At 45.0% G+C, this 22,902-nt stretch overlaps 1 protein-coding gene across 5 annotated transcripts in view; it reads right to left on the minus strand.

The window, feature by feature from the left end:
• Positions 1–22,902, minus strand: part of SH3KBP1 (SH3 domain containing kinase binding protein 1) — a 370,029-nt gene that overhangs the window by 38,657 nt on the left and 308,470 nt on the right. For all 5 annotated transcript variants that reach the window (XM_010389057.2, XM_010389053.2, XM_010389055.2 and 2 more), the window contains 2 exons: positions 20,323–20,482; positions 709–794 (listed from right to left, as the gene is read on the minus strand). In XM_010389057.2, the coding sequence (XP_010387359.1) occupies positions 709–794; positions 20,323–20,482 (246 nt within the window). The remainder of the gene's footprint in view (positions 1–708; positions 795–20,322; positions 20,483–22,902) is intronic.

Below are 22,902 nucleotides of genomic sequence, written 5' to 3' on the forward strand. Positions count from 1 at the left end.
GATTATTTTTATACATTTCTATCATTAAATGGCTTTTATGTCAAAAAATAAAATAAAATAAAATAATAAGAAAAAATTAGTCCCTGAATCTGGACTTCTTAAAAGGGTTGTCACCCAGGTCAGACCACCAGTGGCCTTAACAGCACAACCGGTAGCCTCACACCCACCCATGTACACCTCCAAAAGGACCTCTGACTTTTATTTACCCAGAGATACTGCGGCTCCCTCCCATTTATCACATGGTGGTATCCTGACCTTGGTAAAACTCACTCATGTTCTGAACTAAGTGGCAACTACCACACCAAAGCTCATTTGAAACTCAGTCAAAAGTGCGGTATCAACAACGAATCCTGCCATCTCACATTTGCATCCATTCACCTTTTTACAAAAAATACACAAATCACTGGAAACTGTGAACTCAAGGGCTAATGCTCACTTTTACAAAAAGGCTTATTCATCATTTCTTCTCATTAGATCTTGCAAGGAATTTCTCCTAGGGAGGGGAAAGGTCCCAGACATTGTGTTTTAATGTGGAAGGCGCCATCATTTCCCTTCTTTACAAAATTGTAACACCTAAAGCCAAGCGAGGGCGCCAGCCTGGCATTTCAATGGCTTTATTACTTCTCATCATGGTGGCTGAAGGCAAGCCAGGCTCTGAAGTTCTTTACTAACTCTGCAAACAGAAGCAAGAACACTGTCCTTACTCACCAATGTCATTGCTGCGGTCCGAGAGATCTTTGTCCAGGATGCCAGATAGCGAACTGCCCGCCAAGTCAATCTTTGGACCGTCACCCCTACATTAAAAACACAAGCCCAGACATTTAATAATTGGTGTGTGTCCTTGTCATTCTGTCAGTTTTCTTGCTGCACACATGTTAATGAGTGTGCTGCGTGTGGAGTGGGTGGCACTGTTGCCTGTGAGGGAGCCAGAGAACCAACGAGCTGTCTAGCCACACGGGATGGGGTGCGGACCAGCTGACAGGCTGGATGCGCCCCTCTCCAGCACGCGTTTTCAAAGATGGCTATTTTAATAATGACTGTTCGCCAATGTACCTCCAGCCACAAATCCTCCTGCTGGGTACACAGGGTGCAGTGTAGAGCCTGCTCCTGCCCTGTGGCCAAATAAACACTGGCTAATGATAACTGGGAGCTTTCCTTTTAAGGAACAAGGAATTTAGCCAATGCTGCTTGTCAAAGGTCAGCTACTTTTAACCTTGAGAAAAAGGTTTTCTGGCCTGGGGCTGTGGTATCAGCCAGGCTGTTGACAGGCACAAGGTGTCGAGTTGAGATCTGGCGGCCTGAATGCTGGCGCTGGGGCTCAGGCCTGTAACATTAGACGGCTCCTGGATGGGTGCCCCATGCTCATCAAGACACGAGTGACTTCCCTCTGTATCTGGGCTAGCAGCAGCTCTATGGGATGGGAACAGGCCTCCAAGATGATGAGAGAAACCCAGCCTTCTCATGCACAAACAGAAGGTTCCTCCAAATTACTCCACAAGACAGCTTTTTGCGCCCTTTTGTGGGGATGAGTCACAAACGAGTTTATCCAAGGGCTCTGAGGGCAGTAGGGAAAAGATCCTTGCCCATAAAATGAGAGAAGCTGAGCAGTTGTTCCCAGCAAAGTAACAGAAATAGTCCATCTCACAGCCCCGAAGGCCACCATGGCCTGAAGTTACACCTCACAATGAGTAGTACCAGATTTAGTCAATAAGCACTTGTCATGTGCCACTTGTGCTGGGGGTATTCAGAGGTGGTGCCTACTCAGGAAGAGCTCATGGTCTAAATGGCAGAGACAACCAGCCAGCCACAGGTCCACATGGCCTAGGCTATAAGACGCAGGTGTCACACTACTATGAGAAGAAAGGAGCGGGTCAGTGCAGAATATCTGTGAGGCAGAGGGTAGGGGTCACACAGAGGAGGTGGTGTTACACTTGAGCCTTGGAGGAAAAGGGAGAGGGGACATATTCCTAAGAAGTGTGATTGAGCGATGACCCCAGTGTGGGTGAGTATGCCAGTGTGGCCAAGGTCCCCGGGACCAAAGCCTGAAGTCCTCAGAGAGAAGTGACAGGACAAAGGCTGGCAAGGTGGGTGACTGCTGGGCCGGACACTATGGGGCTTGTTTTGTCTGGGAGGCAATGAAGGGCCGAGGGACGGTTGTAGTAGGAGACCTGTATACCTGGAGGTCAGGGCACGGCATGTGCTGTGGGTGAGCTCCAAACCAGGGAGCTGACAGGACAGACTGCTGTGTTTTTCACTCAAAGAATGCGTGGTGAGCAGGGCACAGTGGCTCACATCTATAATCCCGACACTTTGGGAGGCAGAGATGGGAGCATCACTTGGGCCCAGGAGTTTGGGATCAGCCTGGGCAACATGGTGAAACCCCATCTCTACAAAAAACACAAAAATTAGCCGGGTGTGGTGGTACGTGCCTATGGTCTCAGCTACTTGGGAGGCTGAGGCGGGAAGATCACCTGAGCCCAGGGAAGTTGAGGCTTCACTGAGCCGTGATTGTGCCATTGCACTTCAGCCTGGGTGACAGAGTGAGATCCTGTCTCAAAAAAGGGGGTGTTTGTGGGCGTATTTGGCAAAACATGCATATTCTTGTGATAGTAGAAAAAGACCAATGGAAGGAGGTGAGTCCTCCTCAACTCCCAAGCAAACAACACTGCCTCTTAACTTCAAGCATCCTCCACTACAGGAGGGGCAGGGGTGTAAATACTAGGGACCAGGCCTGGGCCTAATGGCTTGGCCTCCATTAAGAGAAAATACAGCTCCAAGACTGTCCTGGGAATGTGCATTATGATGCTGGCTGGGCCCTTCCAAGCTAGGCTGAAACAGAAGTTCAGGTAGAGCATGAACTCCTGTACTTGGAAAGGAGAAGCAGCTTAGGCTTCAGAGAAGGACCTTTATTTCCTGCCTCACCCTAACTTCCTAAGGCTGTTGGCTCCCCTAGGCCAGGTTTCCATAGCAGACTCCCTCTGCATCCCCTGGCTACCCAAGCTTGGGTCCCACCAGGGCCATTGCCTCAGACTGATTCCGAGCCAACAGGAAGGGCAGGATGGAGGACACTTATTTCAAAACATTTCACTGTCAGGGCCTCAGCATCCACTAATTTGAAGGTAACCTGAATGAAATGTTTCAGAAATGTAGAATTATTAGCAGAAATGCATTTTCATTTTTAAGAGTCTTCCCCAGATATAAAGAAATACATTCCTGGGGACCCTTAAATATCATGATTTGGGATCCACAGAGCCCAGAAGGATTGGGCGCTGCCATCCTTCCAAATAACAGACTAAACACAAATTACACTCACAGCCAGACAGCGCTGTCCTTTTTGAAACACACCAAAGACCAAAACTTGTAAGACCACATGGTCCCGCCCAGGAGAGAGACAGCACTTTGCCAGTGAGTCGAGTGAACTCTGCTCGGCTTTTTTTTTTTTTTCCAGTCAAGAGGGAAAGATGGTTTGAGGTGATACCCTGTGGGCAGCTGGGATTAAGTCAGAGGGGCTGCTGGCAGAGAGATGAAGTTTTGCTCATGAGTTAATCACATGTATCTCGGAACAACTCAGCAGTTTCTGAACATGTGGCTTATTTGTGTATTATGGTAACTGTCAATCTGCGAGCTGCTGTTTCCCTCTGTGATTTGACAGCTGGAAGCTTCCAATCAAATGTGAGCCTGTCTCCAGAAACTTTAGAGGACCCTACTGTGCATTACTGTGCTTTATTACTTTACTGCCCTTATTTTCCTTTTATTGTCATTCTCAACTATTTTATTCTTTTATATATATATAGTACATATATATGTTATATATATAGTACATATATGTGTTATATATAGTATCTATATATGTTATATATATGTTCTCTCTCTCTCTCTCTCTCTCTATATATATATATATATATATAAAAGAATAAAATAGTTTTTTCTTTTTTTTAAGACATGGTCTCATTCTGTCGCCCAGGCTGGAATGCAGTGGCGTGATCTCGGCTCACTGCAACCTCCACCTCCCAAATGGGTTTTATGCATCAGTGTGTTTTTCACAGTGTTATTTGTAATGAAGAAAAACTGAAAAGAACTGGAATCTTTCATAAATAGGAAAACACTTGAATAAACTATGATATTTGATGGACTTTTATATAGCCATCTGAACGATGTTTATAAATGGCTTATACTAACAAGAATGAATGCCTATGTTGCAATGGTAAGGGACAAAGGCAGGTTAAAGACAACACACACAGCAGCACACATATACCCATGTGTCCTCCTGACATATTAGGAAGAATAATTTTAAGACTGGAAGAAAATTTACAGTGGTTATTCCTGGCTAGTCTGATGGGTGATTTCCACCACCCAGTTCAGCAGCTGGAACATGGCAGGGACTCAAAAAACATCTGTGGAACATTTGCCAGATTTTCTGAAATGAGAATGCATTATGTATTTGTACAATAAATGCACTTTTCCCTCAATACCTAAAGTTGTATGCTGTTCAGTATGATCACATCTATGGAAAACTGGTGAAAAACAAACCAAATCATACATAGGAAAAAGATAAGAAAGAAATAGTCCAAAATGTTAATAGTAGTAATCTCTGGGATAACATTATAGGTGAATTTTTCCTTCCTTTTAAAGTTTACTTTTATTTTATTTTCTTGAGATGGAGTCTCACTCTGTCACCCAGGCTGGAGTGCAGTGGCGTAATCTCGGCTCACTGCAACCTCTGCCTCCTGGGTTTCGGCGATTCTCCTGTCTCAGTCTCCTGAGTAACTGGGATTACAGGCATGCGCCACCACATCAGGCTAATTTTTGTATTTTTAGTAGAGACGGGGGTTTCACCATGTTGGCCAGGCTGGTCTTGAACTCCTGACCTCAAGTGATCCGGCCACCTTGGCCTCCCAAAGTGCTAGGATTACAAGCATGAGCCACCATGCCTGGCCTAAAGTTTACTTTTAATAATAGCAACTAGAGGCTCATCTGATTCAGGCAGCTCATGTTCTCTCTCCTTTCTCTCCAATAGTATCATCAAGGTAAAAGCTGAGATTGCTTGGATCCTGCCTCACAAACTCTCCTTTAAGAATCACCCAGGCAGTAGTTACCCCATGAGGTCATCTCTCCTGGGAACTGGTTTGCGGGGGCCAGGGGTGGAGTTATGAACCCTAGACTTAAAAATTCAGGCCAGGTGTGCTACATTTAAACCTGCTGTTCATCACCTGTGTGACCTTGGCCGGGTTACTGAACCTCTCTGGAACTTGGGTGCTTCATCAACAAAATGACTGGTGGGCTAGCTTCAACAGGATCACCTCCGAGAGGCGTTCTATCTAGAGCTCTCATTCCATAATTTCAACATTAGAGAAATGTTGGAGTCTGGGGTGGGGGACTGGAGTGGATATGGTCCTGTGAGTCGTGGGCAAATTCTGGGACATTTCATCATCTCCTTTGCCTCCAAATCTTCACGTCTCTGGTCAATGTTGTGAATTCCTTTCCTTCCCACTTGACTTGAGCAAATGTAACTCACCCTTTTAGCACTCAGAGATCCACCTTTCTTCCTCGTGTTTCCTGCAACACACCTCTGTATTCCAACCCTTATCACAGCACTTCGTATTTATATATGTACCTAGTAATCTTCCCCACTTATTCCTCAGAATGGGATTTTGTCACTTTTTTCCTCCTAGTACAATGCTTTATACATTTATGTATAACAAGAAGTTTTTGTTTAACTAAATGAATAAGCAAACATTGTGATTTTTCTGGGCCTTGTACACCTTAGGAAATAACCTGTGGATAAGTTATATTCTTGATATAGTGTGGGTGGTTTATAAACAACATAAATTTATTTCTTACAGTTCTGGAGGCTGGGAAGTCCAAGGTCAAGGTGCTGGCAGATTTTGTCTGGTGAGAACCCAGCTTCCTGATTCACAGAGGACATCGTCTCACTGTGCCCTCATGTGGTGGAAGGGAGAGGGGTTTCTTTTATAAAGGCATTAATCCCATTCATGAGAGCTTTGCCCCAATGACCTAATCACCTCTCAAAGGCCCCACCTCTTATTCTGTCACCTTGGGAGTCAGGATTTCCACATGTGAATTTGTGGGAGGGGGAGGTATAAACATTCAGACCATAGACTTAAGTAATGTGTCAACACTTTTCAAACAAAAAACAAATTCTTGCAGATCCCCATGTATATGTCTGTTATGGACTAAATTGTGTCCTCTCAAAATTCGTATGTTGAAGTTGGAACCCCTCAATATCTCAAGATGTGACTGTGTTTGGAGATGGGCCTTTAAAAGAGGTGACTAAGTTAAAACGAGGCTGTTAGAAAAGGCCTCAGAAGAAACGAACCCTGCCCATACCTTGATCTTAGACTTCTAACCTCTACGACCGTGAGGAAATAAATTCTGTTGTTTAAGCCAGACTAATACAACATCCCTGTTTGAGAAATCATAAGAAACAAAAAATAGCTGACGACAATGGCTATCAGTGGAAAACTGTTGCCACAAGGGCATTTTGTCTTTGCAACTGTTAAAATTATAAAGAATACCACACGAATGAAAAGCAAAGGTGCACATTACTTGTAGCTACTAGACGCTCTATCCCCAATTTTAGGAGCAATGTTCTAATGGCACTGGATCAAAGGAAAAAACTATTATGCTCCAAGTTGGCCAAGGTGGCTGCCCCTCAAGTGGCATTTAGTGTGACCCGGGGTGAATCCTTGTCAGGGAGGGGCTTCTGACTCAGGAGAGTGTTTTACATCTCTGGGATTTGCCTGCAGGCCCCACACAGATGGTCCGATAGCCTGAACCACAAGGGACTATCCTGAAGAAATAGGAACTAATCATCCCTGACCAACTCCTCCCCAGATTCTAAAGCACCAGCCACATGTTGATAGGAAGGGGAGTGGGATCCCTCCAGTCTCTCCAACTGAGCCCTGATCCCTCATGCCGAGCACCAGACACAGGCTTAAGTTGAAATGATCTTCGACACAGGGCCAGAAGCAAGCCTATTTTGAAAACACAGTAGGTGAAGTTTAAAAAAGGTTCTGATCCTTCCAAGTATGGAAGCTGCAGCTGGTGTTTTGACAGTGTTCAGACTGTGGGTGTGCAAGCATTTTACAATGTCTATTTGTAAATGCCTTTCACTGTATTTATAGACTCTTAGAACAATGCTAATGAATTTCAGTTCTGAAAAATACCAAAATTTCTGAATTCTGTGAAGCATGTGTCTGGAGCGGCTGACACCCAATGAGGATGCAGCCCCTCAACGGTCCTTGTTCTCCTCAGTCTGCCCAGCATGTGGGTACCATTTGGCAAAAGGGATGTTATTAAATTCAGAGAAAAAGGAAAAAGCCCATCCTTTTGTAATTTGCAAGCTCCTGCAAGTGTTTCTGTCTGGTGGGTTTCTATGCCTACAGCTGTTAACTAAAAGGAGAACATAAGAGAAGTCAGAAGATACCACCATATATCCAAAGGCATCAGAAGAAAGTTGCCCTTACTTATTTCTGGTTTTTAAATCAAAGTAATGCAATATTCTTATATTTTACCTAGCAGTTTTCGTTATGGACACTTAGGACACATGACTTGGATAGGCAAGTATGGCTAAAAGTCTCCTTGTTTTACTCAAATAAGAACCTAAATCACAGAGAAGAGACTGACGAGCCCAAGCACCCCACCAGGTATAAGTAGAACCTATGATCCTATAGAAATAACAGCAGCTCAAACTCCTTTGAGAATGAAATAATAAAAAGAAAAAAGAAATAACAGCAGCAGCTACTGTTTACTGAATGCCTACCATGTGCCAGGCACTAGAATAAGCACTTAAAAAAAAAAAAAGAAAAGAAAGAAAGTCTCACTCTGTTGCCCAGGCTGGAGTGCAGTGGCATGATCACAGCTCACTGCAGCCTCGAATTCCTGGGCTCAAGTGATCCTCCTGCCTCAGTCTCCTGTGTAGCTGGGACTACATGTACATGCTACCATGCATGGCTAATTTTTTTTTTTTTTTTTAAATTTGGTAGAGATGGTGCTCTCACTATGTTGCCCAGACTGGTTTTAAACTCCTGGCCTCGAGCAGTCCTCCAGCCTCAGCCTCTCAAGTCACTGGGATTACAGGCATGCTTTAAGTACTCAATCCTCACAACCACCCCTTGAGGTACCTACTATGTGCAACCCCTTGAGTGAAGGGCTCATTGCCCCTACTGCCTGCTGGGAGTGCTGTCAGCAGGCAGCTGCCAGTTGTCAGCTCTTTCAGGGACCATCTCAGCTGCAGAGAGGTTCCTCAGCCAAGGCACTCCCTCCCCTCCAGGGCAGCCCACACTCCATGATATCAAAGTCTCAGCCATCTCAGCCCAACATGGGATGACTCAGATGGGCTGTTTTAGCTCTAAAACTTCCCGTGGATTTGGCCAAGGCTTTTTGAGCCAGTCTCATAACATGACTTCTCCCTCCGCTCAATCCTGCTTCTTTTTTGCTTCACAGGTATTGAACCCTAAAACATATCTTCATGCCAAATGCTGGCTCAGGGTATGCCTTCTAGAGAACCCCACCTGTGACACCCTTGTTTTCATTATAAAGATAAGGAAACTGGGGCTCAGTGAAATTAAGTCACTTGCTGATTAAGGGTCATAAAAGCAGTAAAGTGGCAGGGTCTAGAATTGGGCCTATTAAGTCCAACTCCAGAGCCCAAGCTTTTGACTCCTTCTCGAAGCTGCTTTAGTCAGCCTTCTGGTCTTCCAGGCTGGGGATCTGGCCTTGGGGACAGTGAGTCATCAAGGATGCCAGGCAGCCTGTGTCACCCCAGCTTACTGCCAGCTAAGGAAATTACCTTTGCTTCTCTCAGTTTAAAAGTACTAATCATAAACAAAAATCATGCACTCGACCTATCCAGAAGGGCCTGTTCTTCCCACTCAGACCCAAGATATAAGATGGGGCTCATGCACAGACGGGAGTGTGGAAGATGCACCATGTGCATCTCTCGAGACCATGAACTCAGGCAGTGGCACGGCCCAATTTAGCCTGCATTGGGACAGTTAAGCCAAGACATGTGGTACGGACAAGGTGTTGAAGTGCACAGGAAGCCAAGGCAAGCAAGCAAACAAACAAACAAATAAATTAGCAGTAGCACTAACACAGCCACACACACAAAAAAAATACCAAAAAGAACCCATAAACCTTTTGGAGGTGAGCAAGGGTGAAGGGAGAAAGACCAAATCTACCGATTCCTACTGAACCAAAGATTCCAAGTCTATATGGTGACTCTTTTTGACAGTCCCCACCCCACGCCCCAGAAAGGAGGTGCAAGTGTTTGGGCTTCAACTTCCTACAAAATTTGATGAGGGGGAAAGAAAGTTGGGAAGAAAAGGAAAGGAAAAGAAACAGAAACGCCCCATTGCCTGTGCTTAGGAAACCACTGAGGCACACACCACACATCCTCTATTTGTCATCACTTTTCATTGCATTGGGAACGGATGATAATGGACGTCAAATGTGCAGATGCTAGAGAAACCACTCGAATTATCCTATCTTCTTTCTTTTTTTATGACAACTTTTTACTTTATTTTATTTCAATAGCTTTTGGGGTACACGTGATTTTTGGTTACATGGATGTACAGCAGTGAAGTCTGAGATTTTAGAGCACCTGTCACCTGAGAACCTATCTTCTTTCTTTCTCCAACTCTGCAACCTTGCTTAGCACTCCCTCCTAGTATAAAACTACTGTGTCTCATTGTTTATCTCTGTGGCCCTGTCCAGTCAGGTAAGCCTGAGGATGCAAGGCCAATGCAATTGAGCACTCCCTTCCTGGTCTCCTGGCTGCCTACTCATAACATCTCAGACTTCAGCTCTGATTGTTAAAGGTGGGTAGAGAGTACCCAGCTGAAGCCCCCATTTTATTACAGACAAAGGTCCTGTGCTCTGAGAGTGGGGAGTGATATACCCAAGGCCACCCAGTTGATCGGTGGCAGAGCTAGAACCAGATGGAAAGTTCCTCATGCCAAGCCAGTCCAATCTTTTCCTGCAACATTTGGGATGGCAATAATGTAAGTAAGCATCCGTGTGCATAGGTTTTATGCTCCAAGAGATGTTTTTCTCTTAAATCAACAATGACAAGAGGCCCCCACCCATCTGTGAAGACGGCGGATGCAAAGCCAGTCCTTCAGAAGCATTCTGCCCCAGGAGGGATGTCACTGCCCATGGAACTTGGATCCTTCCATTAGGTAAGGACAAAATGGGAGTATCAGTAACCCCAGTCTCCTTTGCTCCTCAGATGGAGGGCAGGGGGAGCCTCCCTCCCTTTCCCAGAAATCCAAATCCAAAGGTCCTGCTGTTACCTGCTATGAGTACCCACATACTCACCTGGTAGCCAAAAATGTCCCAGGAATCACAGGAACTTTTGGACTGAAAAAGTGGTACCATTTAAATGTGAGACAAGCAGAGGGAGGCCAGGAACCAGAGTGGTTTTCCTGGCAGCTATCCCTTTGCGTTGTGCGTCCTTGTCTGGATGAGCACAAACAAGCTTGGCTATTTATAGATGGTGAAGACACGCTGGAAGGTGATGGGAAAGTGCTCACTCAATTCCCCTCCAAATTTCTGTTCATTGTGCAGACTCTGCAAATATATTTGGAAGCGGGCCTCTCTCCAGAGCCCATCCAGGGCCCGACAAGCCCTGCAATCCACTATGGCACAAGGATGATGACATCCATAGACGTCACCTGCAAACCCACAGCTTGACATCTCAAAGGGGTGCAAGGGGCTTTAAAGATGCTGAGCCCCCATCTTCAGCAGTGTCTGGAGGAGGGAGAATTCATCACGGTGTGATTGTGAGAAAAGTCTGCAGGGTGCCATGTGGAGGAACAGTACTACTCAAAGACATAGCCCATGAAAAACACATTATAGAAACCAATTAGTACAATGCATGCGTGAGGTGTTAACATTTCCTACTGTTTCACTGCCTGATTCTGGTCATCAGTGGCAGGAAAATCAATGTGACTCAGTCTGGGTCGAGGCTAAATCCCATCACTATGGTTGGTTCACTTTATGTGTGGGTGGAAGGAAAGAGAGTGAGAGAAGATAATATGTACAAATGGAATGAGGTCAGCAAATCATGCAGATGTCCCTAAAGTATGACAAGGTGCTTCCCCCCACGCCTGTGACCTATGGGACTACCTTCCATCAGTTGCTAGCCTTCCCTGGGTCCTGGCTCTTGTTGCAGCTAGGGGAGGCCACTCATGCTTTCACCCTGAGGATGTCCACTTTTCCACCCCCTTGGGGCTCCAGAGCCTGACGCAGGAACCCCTCTCCCATGGAGGTCACAGATTTGCTGAGTGCCTCTCAAGTTGCCAGGCAACGAGCTAGGCCCCTGAGGTGGAGCAGTTTATTTAAACTCTCCACACCTGAGCAAGGTAGGCCTTGTGGTATCATTTTGCAGGGGAGGGAACTGAGTGAGACTCAAGGAGGTGAGCACCTTGCCTGAAGTCACAGGGTATCTAAGAAGAGGGGTGGGGTTTCAACCCCAGTGTGCCTGGCCCCAAAGCCCAAGCAAGCAGTGGGTGGGCCTGGTTACCATAGTTAACTACTACCTAGAAGAAGGCCTGGGCAAAGGTAGGCACTTAACGAGTATTTGAAACAAATGAATCATACACACACACACACACACACACACACACACACACACACACACACACGTACACACACACACACGTACACACACAAATTTTCTTTCCTTCCTGAATCTATATCTAGCACCCATTCTCCCTCTTTTTTCCATAGCCAATTTCTCACAAGACAAATGTACCCACTCTTGGCCGCCTGCCCATTCTCTCTTCAACTCACCCCAAATCTGTCTCCTGCCCACAACTGTTGCATGGAAATTGCTCGACTGGGATCACCAAGGGCCAACTAATGAGCAAAGCCTGGCTGTCCCTGGCTCTCGAGATGGCAGCAGTTCTCACAATGTGGTCCCCTGACCAGTAGCAGCAGCAGCAGCACTGGGAACTTGGGAGAAATGCAAATTCTCAGGCCTTAATTCAGACCTACTGAATTACAAACCTGGGGTGCCAGCAATCTGTGTTTCAACAAGCACCCCAAACACCCGTGATTCGGATACACGCCCAGGTGTGAGCACCGCTGATCAGTAGTTGCTCCACACTTCCTCCTTCTAGCTTCCATGACATCCCACTCCTCCTACCCTTTTGGATGGTTCCTAGGCTTTCCTCCACCCTATACAGTGATTTTCCCTCCTGCTGTCTCTACTCTTTCCTTCTCCTCTTCTCCATAACCTCCTGGAGTGGTCATATCTATTCCATGCTTGTAACTACCATCTATAAGCCAATGACATCCACCTCTGTAATTGCTTTGTTTTTTCCTTTTAATTATTTAGAGACGGGGTTTTGCTCTGACACCCAGGATGGATGGTGTGTAGTGGTGCGATCATTGCTCACTACAGCCTTGAACTCCTAGGCTCAAGTGATCCTCCCACCTCAACCTCTCAAGTAGCTGGGACTACAGACATGCACCACCATGCATGGCTAATTTTTAGAACTTTGTAGAGATCTCTATGTTGCCTAGGCTAGTCTAGAACTCCTGGCCTTAAGTGATCCTCCTGCCTCTGCCTCTCATAGCACCGAGATTACACAGGTGAGCCACTGCACCAAGCCGACCTCTGTAATTTCTAGCCAGGACCTCTCTCCTGAATTCTCCAAAGATACATCTTCATCCTGATTTGTATTAAAGGAGGGAAACACACAAAAATCACACAAGGAATCACTAGAAATCTTTAGAAAGAAATTCACAACAACTGAGTAATCCCAATTCAAAATGATCCAAGTATACAGTTTATCTGCTGACTTAGGGAACACTGCACGCACTCACTAGTTTTCTCTTCCTCTTTTTTGATTAATGGATTGATTAGTTTATGCCTAATAAAAGCAAAGAGGTCTTTTCTAATGTTTTCTTTTGGTGGGCATGGGAGTTGGACACTTCACTGAGTGATCAGTACCTGGAAGCTTATTTCCTGGTACATCATAACCCCAAGGTCTTAAGCCAACATGCCTTCGTAAATTTAAAGAAAAAGTTAACTTCCATGCTCTTAAGTTGGTCCCAAGAGAGACATCTGCCCTTCCCTATGCACTTAGTTGATGTTTGGCATATAAATGTTTACTTAATCTTTGCCTCAAGCTAAAATGCCTCAGAACTCATAAGTCATTTAACTCCCAGTGTTTCTCTGAAATCCAGTGCTCCAGCATCATTGCAGGTTAAAAAAAAAAAAAAAAAAAAAAAAAAAAAAAAAAGAGCTTCCACTGTATGCTGCCCCTCCCCTTATCCTATGCTCCAATTCTCTCGGTATAGCCTCCAGCCCTTCACAAGAAGACCACATGGTATGTTTAACATTTAAAGCAATAGGTCATCTCCAAGTGGCACAGGTCTGGAAAGTCACTGGTCCTCCTAACCCACATCCTGGTGTCCACCACCCAACTGCCTATCTTCGAGAGCAATTCCTGGGCACATGTTTCCACATGTAAAGTCAACAGACAGTGACCTCTGGGATGTCTGATTCATAGTAACCAACTCCCCCATATCTGGAACCTTCTCATTGAATGGTCTGCTTCCACCCTGACATTCTCAGCCACCAGCCAAAGCAAAATCTGTTAACTCTGCTCTGCCCGACAGAGGATGGAGCCAACAGGCTCACACCACCTGCTACCACACTGTCAAACCCTTCTTGTCACTATCATCAACTCCCAGAACACACCGGCACCCATGGAAGGACACTGGCTTGTAGAACATTGGCCTCCCTGACTCCAGCTCTTGCCATCTTCCTGAGCCTATGGTGACCACGTGGGTGATCCATCCCCAACTCCGGCCCCTCCTTCCTTGGTATCTTCAGTTCTATGACCTTCATTCATTCATCTTCAGTCACCCACATTTGTGGCCACAACCATTGCGAATATTTTCATCTTCCAAACAAACCCACCTCCAAGGTTGTAAGCACTGACCTCCCCTTTCTGATCACCATCTCCTGTGCTTCCTTCCAGCCATCGACTTTACCTTGCTCCCACTCCATCCTTGCCGGCCTCACTTCCTTTCCTTCATCCCAGACCTTCTCCCCACATCTCTAACTCAAGGCTCCCTGACACCTGCCCCTGGCCATTCAGAGAGCATATGCTACAGCGGAAGAAAGGCAAAGCTCCCCAACTCAGAGTGAAGGTCCTGCTCTAGCCTCTCTATTCTTTGGGAAGAAAATGACCAATCCTTATGCCTTGGGATGTCTGAGTTTGGGAGGATTAACAAGCCTGCTTTGGACTAGTCAGGCTGCTTCTATCTCTTTCCCTATCAGATTTATTTCCTTTTGAGGGTACACACCTGACCTGCCCCTCAGGTTTCTTGCTTACTGCCTTCCACTGCATGCAATTACTAGAGCTAAGGGCAGCCTGCCTCTCTCCAGCATTTCCTTGGGTTTTTTTCTTCTTTTGGATTCTTCTCCCAAGTTTCAGGAACTCTTCTCACAGAGGAACTCATTTTTATTCAATTGCTAATACACCTTATTATTACTATTATTATTATTGAGACGCAGTTTCACTCTTGTTGCCCAGGCTGGAGAGCAATGGTGTAATCTTGGCTCACTGCAACCTCTGCCTCCCAGGTTCAAGCAATTCTCCCGCCTTGGCCTCCTCAGTAGCTGGGACTACAGGCACCCACCACCACGCCTGGCTAATTTTTTGCATTTTTAGTAGAGACAGGGTTTCACCACGTTGGCCAGGCTGGTCTTGAACTCCTGACCTCAGGTGACCCACTTGCCTCGGCCTGCCAAAGTGCTGGGATTACAGGCATGAGCCAGCGTGCCCAGCCCACCATTGAATTTTTAAATCAATGCTGGTATTACATTTTTGAAAGTCTTTTCTTCCTGTTGAAATTCCATATGAACTTACTTTCTAGAAGTGGGGAGAACATTCTTACTAAAGGTCAAGTATGTTACTATCTGAGGAAGAGAGCGATCACTGTAAGAGCCTTCATGTGCATTTCCACTTGCTCAGACTGAACACAGACTGCTTACTGATGTCATTCTGGTTTTCCTAGATATAATTCCTAAAAACTGTGAACTGGAACACCTGGGTCTGACCAGGACTAATATAATTATTAATTAATTATAATATTAATAACATAATTATTAATATTGTGCTAATAGTAATAATATATGAATATATTATTTATGTATACTTATAAATATATAAATATACTATTTATTAACACATATTTATATATTTGTTAACATATATTTATATATTAATGGTATATATTCATATATTTCTAAATATATAGTTAATATATAAATATATATTTATAAATATATAGTTAATATATATTAATGATATATTTCTAAATATATAAATTTATATTAACAATATATAAAAATATATTATATATGAATATATGAATATATATTTGTAATATGTAGCTTTTATATATTTAGAAATATATATATTAATGTCCATTAATATATATTAATTGCATATATATTATACAATGTCCAACTGATTTTATGTTACTATACTAATATACATTTATAAATTACATTATATATTATATATAAATATTTATATTTATATATTGACATATATTTATAAATATATGTATATAAATATACAAAATATATATACATATATACAAATATATGTATATACATATGTACATATATACAAATATATGTATATACGTATATACATATGTACGTATATACATATACAATATATGTATATACATATGTATGTATGTACAATATATGTATACATATATGTATATACATATGTATGTATGTACAATATATGTATACATATATGTATATACATATGTATGTATGTACAATATATGTATATATGTATATACATATATTAAATATATATTTATATTTATAAATATGTATTTGTAACTATATACATTTATATTTATAAATATAAATATGTATTTGTAAATATATACATTTATATTTATAAATATAAATACACCCATATATATATATATTTATGGAGGAAAGGTCTCACTCTGTTGCCCAGGCTGGAGTGCAGTGGCACCATCACAGCTCACTGTAGACTCAACCTCCTGGGTTCAAGCAATCCTCCCACTTTAGCATCCTGAGTAGCTGGGACTATAGATGTGTACCACCGTGCCTGCATAATTTTTAAAAATTGTTTTGTAGAGATGTGGTCTTATTATACTGCCCAGGTTGGTCTCGAGCTCCTGGCCTCAAGCCATCCTTCCACCTTGGTCTTCTAAAGTGCTGGGATTACAGACAGGAGCCATTGCGCCCGGCCCTGTAATACATTTTTTGTTAAGTGAATATATCTAAAAGTGATGATGCTTTTCCTAAACTTATGTACAGTATTCCTTTTTTCTGAAAGATGCTAGCTCCTGTTTAAAGAGCAATAAATTACTCTCCTCTGAAAGCCGCACTTGGCAGCAAGATTTCTGGCTGGTTAGAAGCAGTGTGAGCCCGGACGCTGCAGCTGGAGTGGCAATGCCTAGCTCCCAACGAGTGCTGCTTACAGTGACTACATGTCCATGCATTCAATCGTCCATCTATCCATCCATTCACCTGGTCAGGTAAATGTTGGCGAAGATCTGGGTTCACACAGAACACAATACCCTTTCTCCAGAGGACCACTGACACAAAACTATTTGAATTAACATTCATACCTCCACTAATTTGGCAGAACAAAACAAGTTCATAAACCAATATACAGGTTGGTTGTTCAATGTAATTGCTTAGCAAAAAAATATAAAGTGCATTAAGTACCAAGGAACAATAAGCCTTTCTCTGATTTTTAGAAGTATTTTTGTGTGGCAATCCACGGCATAATAGGTTACTTAGAATGTAAGACACGCATACTAAAGAGCTTGTACAGAGGCTGGGAAGGACGACAGGAGAGGCAAAATTGAACAAAATATAAGCACTGGCACCTCCCCCTCTTTTAAGGAACCATGGCATTCAACAAGTGTTTGTTAAATGAGCCACTACCATATGCTCGACACCGTAAGGCATGTGGAGATGACAAAACACACTCTTGATCTGCTTTAAATCTGGTGAAGAATTCCGGGGGTGTTTGCATCCCAAGTAGCACAGCATGGGGCCCAGCACTAGGCTAAACACGGGTGGCAGGCATTTGGAGGAGAGAGCAATCATGAGATCTAAGGGAAGGCTTCCAGAGGAGGGCATGCTAACAGGGGCTCTCAAATCTGAAGCATGAGCAGGCGCTTGAGAGGCAGCCAGGCAAGGAGGGGCGAGCAACATCAACAACTGGGAAGAATCTAGAGCAATGGCTGTCACGGTGTGGATTCCATCACCACCACCACCACCACCACCACCACCACCAGCAGCAGCAGCTTTTAAAAATGTAAATTCTCAGACCCACCTGAGACTTACTGAGTCAGCAACTGTGGGAATAGCACCCAGTGATCTGTTTTGAACAAGTTCTCTAGGTGATTCGGAGGCACACTTGAGTTTGAGAACCACTGAGTAAGAGCAGGCACTGCCCTCCCTTAAACTGGCTAAGCAGGAATCTCAGGGCTTTCCTCCCCTACACCCTCCTGCAAATCAGTGTCTAGGGAGCTAGGCAGTCATAGGGTATATGTAGGGCTGGGGGCTGACCACCCTCTCCCAGGCTGCTCAGATGGTACGCACTGTTAAGAACAATTACATCTTCCACTGGCTTCACAAATCTCTCTCATGCATCTCCCTTCATGTCCTGGACTTCTAACTAACCACTGGATACTGGGAGACCCAGAGGCAGAAAAGAGATAAGCAGAGGAAGGAGGCAAATGGGACCTCCGTGAGCCCAGAAGTTTGGTGGTGATGACACGTTTCCCCTCAGGCTTGCAAAGCCTGTACCTATCCTATAACCAGAGAGTTGCAAGAAGCTCTAGAAGGCAAAGCAGCAGTTGGAATTCCACTTGTCTTCAATCAGATTGTTAGAAAGAGCAGCAGGAATATTTTGGAAATTGTTATTGAGCTAATGGAAATGTTTGTAGCCCCTGGGAGACTAATAGGATCTGCCAGGGCATGGCTTCAGGCTCTCCTTTGCGATGTGCAACCTTTGCTGCTCCACATCTTCCCCATTTGTATAGCTCATATTCTTTTTGGAAGCACTTTGGTTTACATAAGCTTTTTCTTCTGATATACTAGTTTCTGGGCTGACCACACCACTGAAATGGTCCTTGCTAAGGTCATCAAGACTGTCAAGTGGCCCCAATATGCGCGTGTGCAAAGAACCTTCTATTGTCAGTTCATAGGAGAGGGTGGAGCATGGAGAGGCCTCACCAACTCAACAGGGGGTGTCACATGGAGGCAGTTGTTGGACTGGACCTTGGGAGATGCCTGTAGAATGACACAGGTGAACCAGCTGCTACTCAAATAGGCTCACACGCACCTGAGATGACCACAGCTCTGTATCGACTGGTCAGCCAGCCTCCCACACAACCACATTGTGACCTGCCTCTATATTTGAGCCTGGGAGTTGTGTTTTTGTTGTTGTCATTGTTATGAAAAGCAAATGAGCCATACTACAATACCGATGAATGTTGAAGACATCATGCTAAGAGAAATAAGCCAGTCACAAAAGGATGAATCCGCCAGGCACAGTGGCTCATACCTGTAATCCCAGCACTTTGGGAGGCCCAAGGCGGGCGAATCACGTGGGGTCGGGAGTTTGAGACCAGCCTGACCAACATGGAGAAACCCGGTCTCTACTAAAAATACAAAATTAGCCAGGCACGGTGGTGCATGCCTGTAGTCCAGCTACTTGGGAGGCTGGGGCAGGTGAATCCCTTGAACCTGGGAGGCGGAGGTTGCGGTGAGCTGAGATCGCGCCATTGCACTCCAGCCTGGGCAACAAGAGTGGAATTCTGCCTCAAAAAAAATAAAAAATAAAAAAAGAAGATGAATCCTGTATGATTCCACTTACTGAGGTACCTGGAGTAGTCAAATCCATAGAGACAGAAAGTAGAATGGTGGCTGGCAGGGGCTGGGAGGGGGGGTAAATGAGGAGTCACTGTTTAAAGGGTACAGAATTTCAGATTTACAAGATGGAAAGAGTTCTGGAAATGGTTGTACAACAACGTGAACGTACTTAATGCCACTGAACAGTGCACTTAAAATGGTTAGGATGGTAATTTTTACATTGCGTGTATTTTACCACTAATTAAAATTTGTCTTTAAAAAAAGTAAATGAGCTATTTTTGTCTTACTGCAGCGTGCCTACTTCAATAGGCAATAATCAAAATAACAATGAAAATAATGTTGATTTCCATACTTGGGAATTATTTAGGTGCATTCCATTATCATCCTCTATTTACAGATGAAAAAAGTGAGGTGAGAGGATAGTATAGCCAAGCTCCTACTCCTCCCATGAATGAGGTGGGCTGAGATTCCAGCCCAGAGGTCTGTCTCACTCCAACACAAGAACTGTGAAGCCCATGCAACTTTCACCATGCCAACTTAGCTCATAAGAACAAAAATTCAGTGACTGTGTGTTGACATGCACACCTAAAGACCTCTGGGTCACTGGCCTGCCCTGGAGTGTTGCACCAACACGTATAATACACATATATTTTAATATTATGGTAGAAAGTTCTGGCAATGAACTTATGGAGAGAATTCAACAGTTCCTTGCTCTGTGGTAGGTATCTCAGGTCTGGAACACACAATGTCCAACTCTGATTTCACGGAACACATGCATCCAACCAGCTGGCGAATGAATTTTCATTCTGTCAAGCACATCTCGGAACACATGCCTGCATAAAGCATGTCCCCAGCCTTTGAGGGTCTTAGAGCTAGAGACATTCCCGGATCTGGGTTCCACAATAGGCTGTACAGTGAAGAGCACAGGGAGCCTGGGCTATGGAAAGAAGCCCTGCAGAGCAGTGAGGGTCAGGGGTCGTAGCCACACATGAGATGTACATACTTGAGGCCAGCACAACATCCAGGGGGAAAAAGAGGGACACGCCACCTGCATTTCCAGGCTGAAGGGCAGTTGGCCTTGCTTCTAATGAGGCCCAGGAAAAACCCCTATGTGTCAGTAGGGCCTAAATGCTGGGTACCCAGTTCTCATCTGCTAATCCTGAAACCCACACTGCACCCCTCAACCTCACACTCACTTCTGCCCGAGTGCAGCAGCAAGGACAGAAGTGGCGGGTGTCTTCAGATAATTTTGCTGGAGGATGTAAGAGGAAAGCATGAGCCCCGCTTCTCTTCTCCTTTCCTCCCAAGGTCTGTGGCAGTCAGTTCCCCTCCTGTGTTCCTTCCAGAGCCGCCCCACACCCACGCCAGAGGTGAAAGCGCAGGAGTACCTGGTGTGTGTCAGTGGACCCACCGGTCGCTCTGGCCTTCTCGGGGGCAGTGCGCCAGGTCTGCTGAGAGAATTGGTCTTAGGTGGCCGAGGCTTTTTTGGTGGTATGGCAGGAACGGAGGGCTTCTGTAAATCCAGTTTTGGCTCTCTCTCTGGTCTTTCTTTAAATCATTGTTTAAAGAAAACAGATAGATCTAGTGTAAGTGACAGTACTTAGATGCAGATCACTCATTTCCTGCTTAAAAAAAAAAAAAAAATCACCGATGCTATTTCTGAAGGTGAATGTGGAAGGCCAAGAGCACCACTTATTCTTTGTCAGGTTAGAAGAAGTCCCACAGAGCTCACTGTTCCCTCCCTTGCACACCTTCACTCATGCTGGTCCTTCTGCCTGAAGCGCCCTTCTGGCCACTGCCCACCTTCAGCATACTCCAGTTCTTCCTTCGAAGCCTGGCTGAAACGTGACACTGTCACGTTCCCTTCCCAACAGCTCAAAGGCAGACTTCCTTCCTTCCTTACCTGAGCATTACAGGGCAGCACTTTACAAACATGCTCAGACACTTTCTGGGTGTTTGCATGTTTGGTACGGCCTGTAGGCTGACAGCTCCTGAGGGGAGGGCCTAGGTCTGGTCAACTCCTCAGAGCCGTATGTGGTGCTGGCATGGAGTCAGGGCTCAGCAGAGGGCTGAGGGGTTTGGTCAGTGGCCCACGGGACCTGCTGGCTATGGTAAGGAAAGAGGCCTGACATGTCTCAGGGTGGCCTCTGAAAAGGGCCATGAGTCAATAAAAGGGAGAGCATTTCAGGGAACAATGAGTTCTGGATTCTTCTTGTGTACAGTTTGAACTTGGAAGGCAAACTAGGACTTCACAGGTATATGGTTTCCAAGGCTTTTTGGAGTCAGAGCTATTAGAATGAAGTTGAAGCCAGATCTGTTGGCCGAACGGGGCAGTGTTCAGTGACAACCTCATATTTTCTGTTCCCAACTAGCCTTGCTCCGTGCATGGTATAAAAAGCATACAGCCACATTCTTCTTGATAAAGATGGAACTTTAGAGAGTTGCCCATTGGACTATATGCAGGTTCCCCATGCTTACTTGTAAGATGGTACTCAGGACAACTTTTACTTGCAAACACAGACTCATGTTGTTTGGGTCCCCAGATGGTTGGCAAAAGGTTAAAAAAATCCATCAGGGCTGGGTGCGGTGGCTTATATCTATAATCCCAGAGCTTTGGGAGGGCAAGGTAGAAGGATCACTTGAGGCCAGGAGTTCGAGACCAGCCTGGGCAATAGTAAAACACCATCTCTACAAAAACTAGCCGGGCATGGTGGCACACACCTGTAGTCCCAGCTACTCAGGAGGCTGAGGCAGGAGGATTGCTTGAGCCCACAAGTTCGAGGCTGCAGTGAGCTACAATCGTACCACTGCACTCCAGGCTGGGTGACAGAGCAAGACCCTGTCTCTAAAAAAATAAAATAAAAATAAACCCATCAGGTATTATTGTGCTCATCCCCACAATGTGGGGAAATATGCTCCAATCAGGAATGCTGGGAACTCATATTATGGCACCCAGGGGCCAGAGGAGGAAGGGCTCTGTTGAAATGCAAAGCAGGGGACATTTCTCCTGTTGCAGCAGGACAGGAACTCCAGCAGCCTGCAGGATGAATGGAAAAGGCAGTTTGTGCTGACCCAACAGGGAGACCAAGTCTCCGGGTAGGGCTGATTCCCTGGCTTCCCTATTGCATCTGACCAGGGATTCTGCCTCCCTGACCCATTGTGGCATAGAACAAGGGATCATGGGAGGGGAAGGAACCAGCAATGTGGGGCCGCTTGGTCAGCCAACTAGGGTGGTTGTTCACATGTAAGCCTAGTCCATAGGTCAGCATGGACTAGTACAGGAAGTGTCCCTATCACGGAGACTGGCTATTACCCAGAAACTAGCCACGTATCCTCCATGAAGACAGAGGGTAGTGTCTGGTTAATTCACACCACACACTTTTTTTTTTTTTTTTTTTTTGAGACAGGGTCTCACTCTGTTGCTCAGGCTGGGGTACAGTGGCGTGATCACAGCTCACAGCAGTCTTGATCTCCAGACTCAAGCGATCCTTCCACCTCAGCCTCCCAAAGTAGTTGGGACTATGGACACAGGCCACCAGGCCTGGCTAATTTTTTTTTTTTTTTTTTTTGGTAGAGACAGGGTCTTGCTATGTTGCCCAGGCTGGTCTTGAACTCCTGGGCTCAAGCAGTCCTCCCGCCTCAGCCTCCCAAAGTGCTGGGATTACAGGTGTGAGCCACTGTGCCCGGCCATACCAACGCTTTTATACAAAGAGTTATTCATATGGTATATATTCAATGCCTGTTTTTTTCATCAATCTGTGACACAGACCTGGCCTTCACAATGAGGTTCCACAAGTCAAGTTCTAACTGCTCACTGCGAAAGAAAGAGGTATAGCTTCTTAAGAGCTTGCAATGTTGGTACAATTTTTGGCAGGCTGATATGAAATACTAAATTTCACAATAAAATTTCACGAGACCACCAAGGAGCACCTCCAAATAATTACATTCATTAATTCAGCATTTCTCTT

This window comes from Rhinopithecus roxellana, chromosome 7 (genome assembly GCF_007565055.1).
Source record: "Rhinopithecus roxellana isolate Shanxi Qingling chromosome 7, ASM756505v1, whole genome shotgun sequence".
In the NCBI taxonomy this organism is placed as follows: domain Eukaryota; kingdom Metazoa; phylum Chordata; class Mammalia; order Primates; family Cercopithecidae; genus Rhinopithecus; species Rhinopithecus roxellana.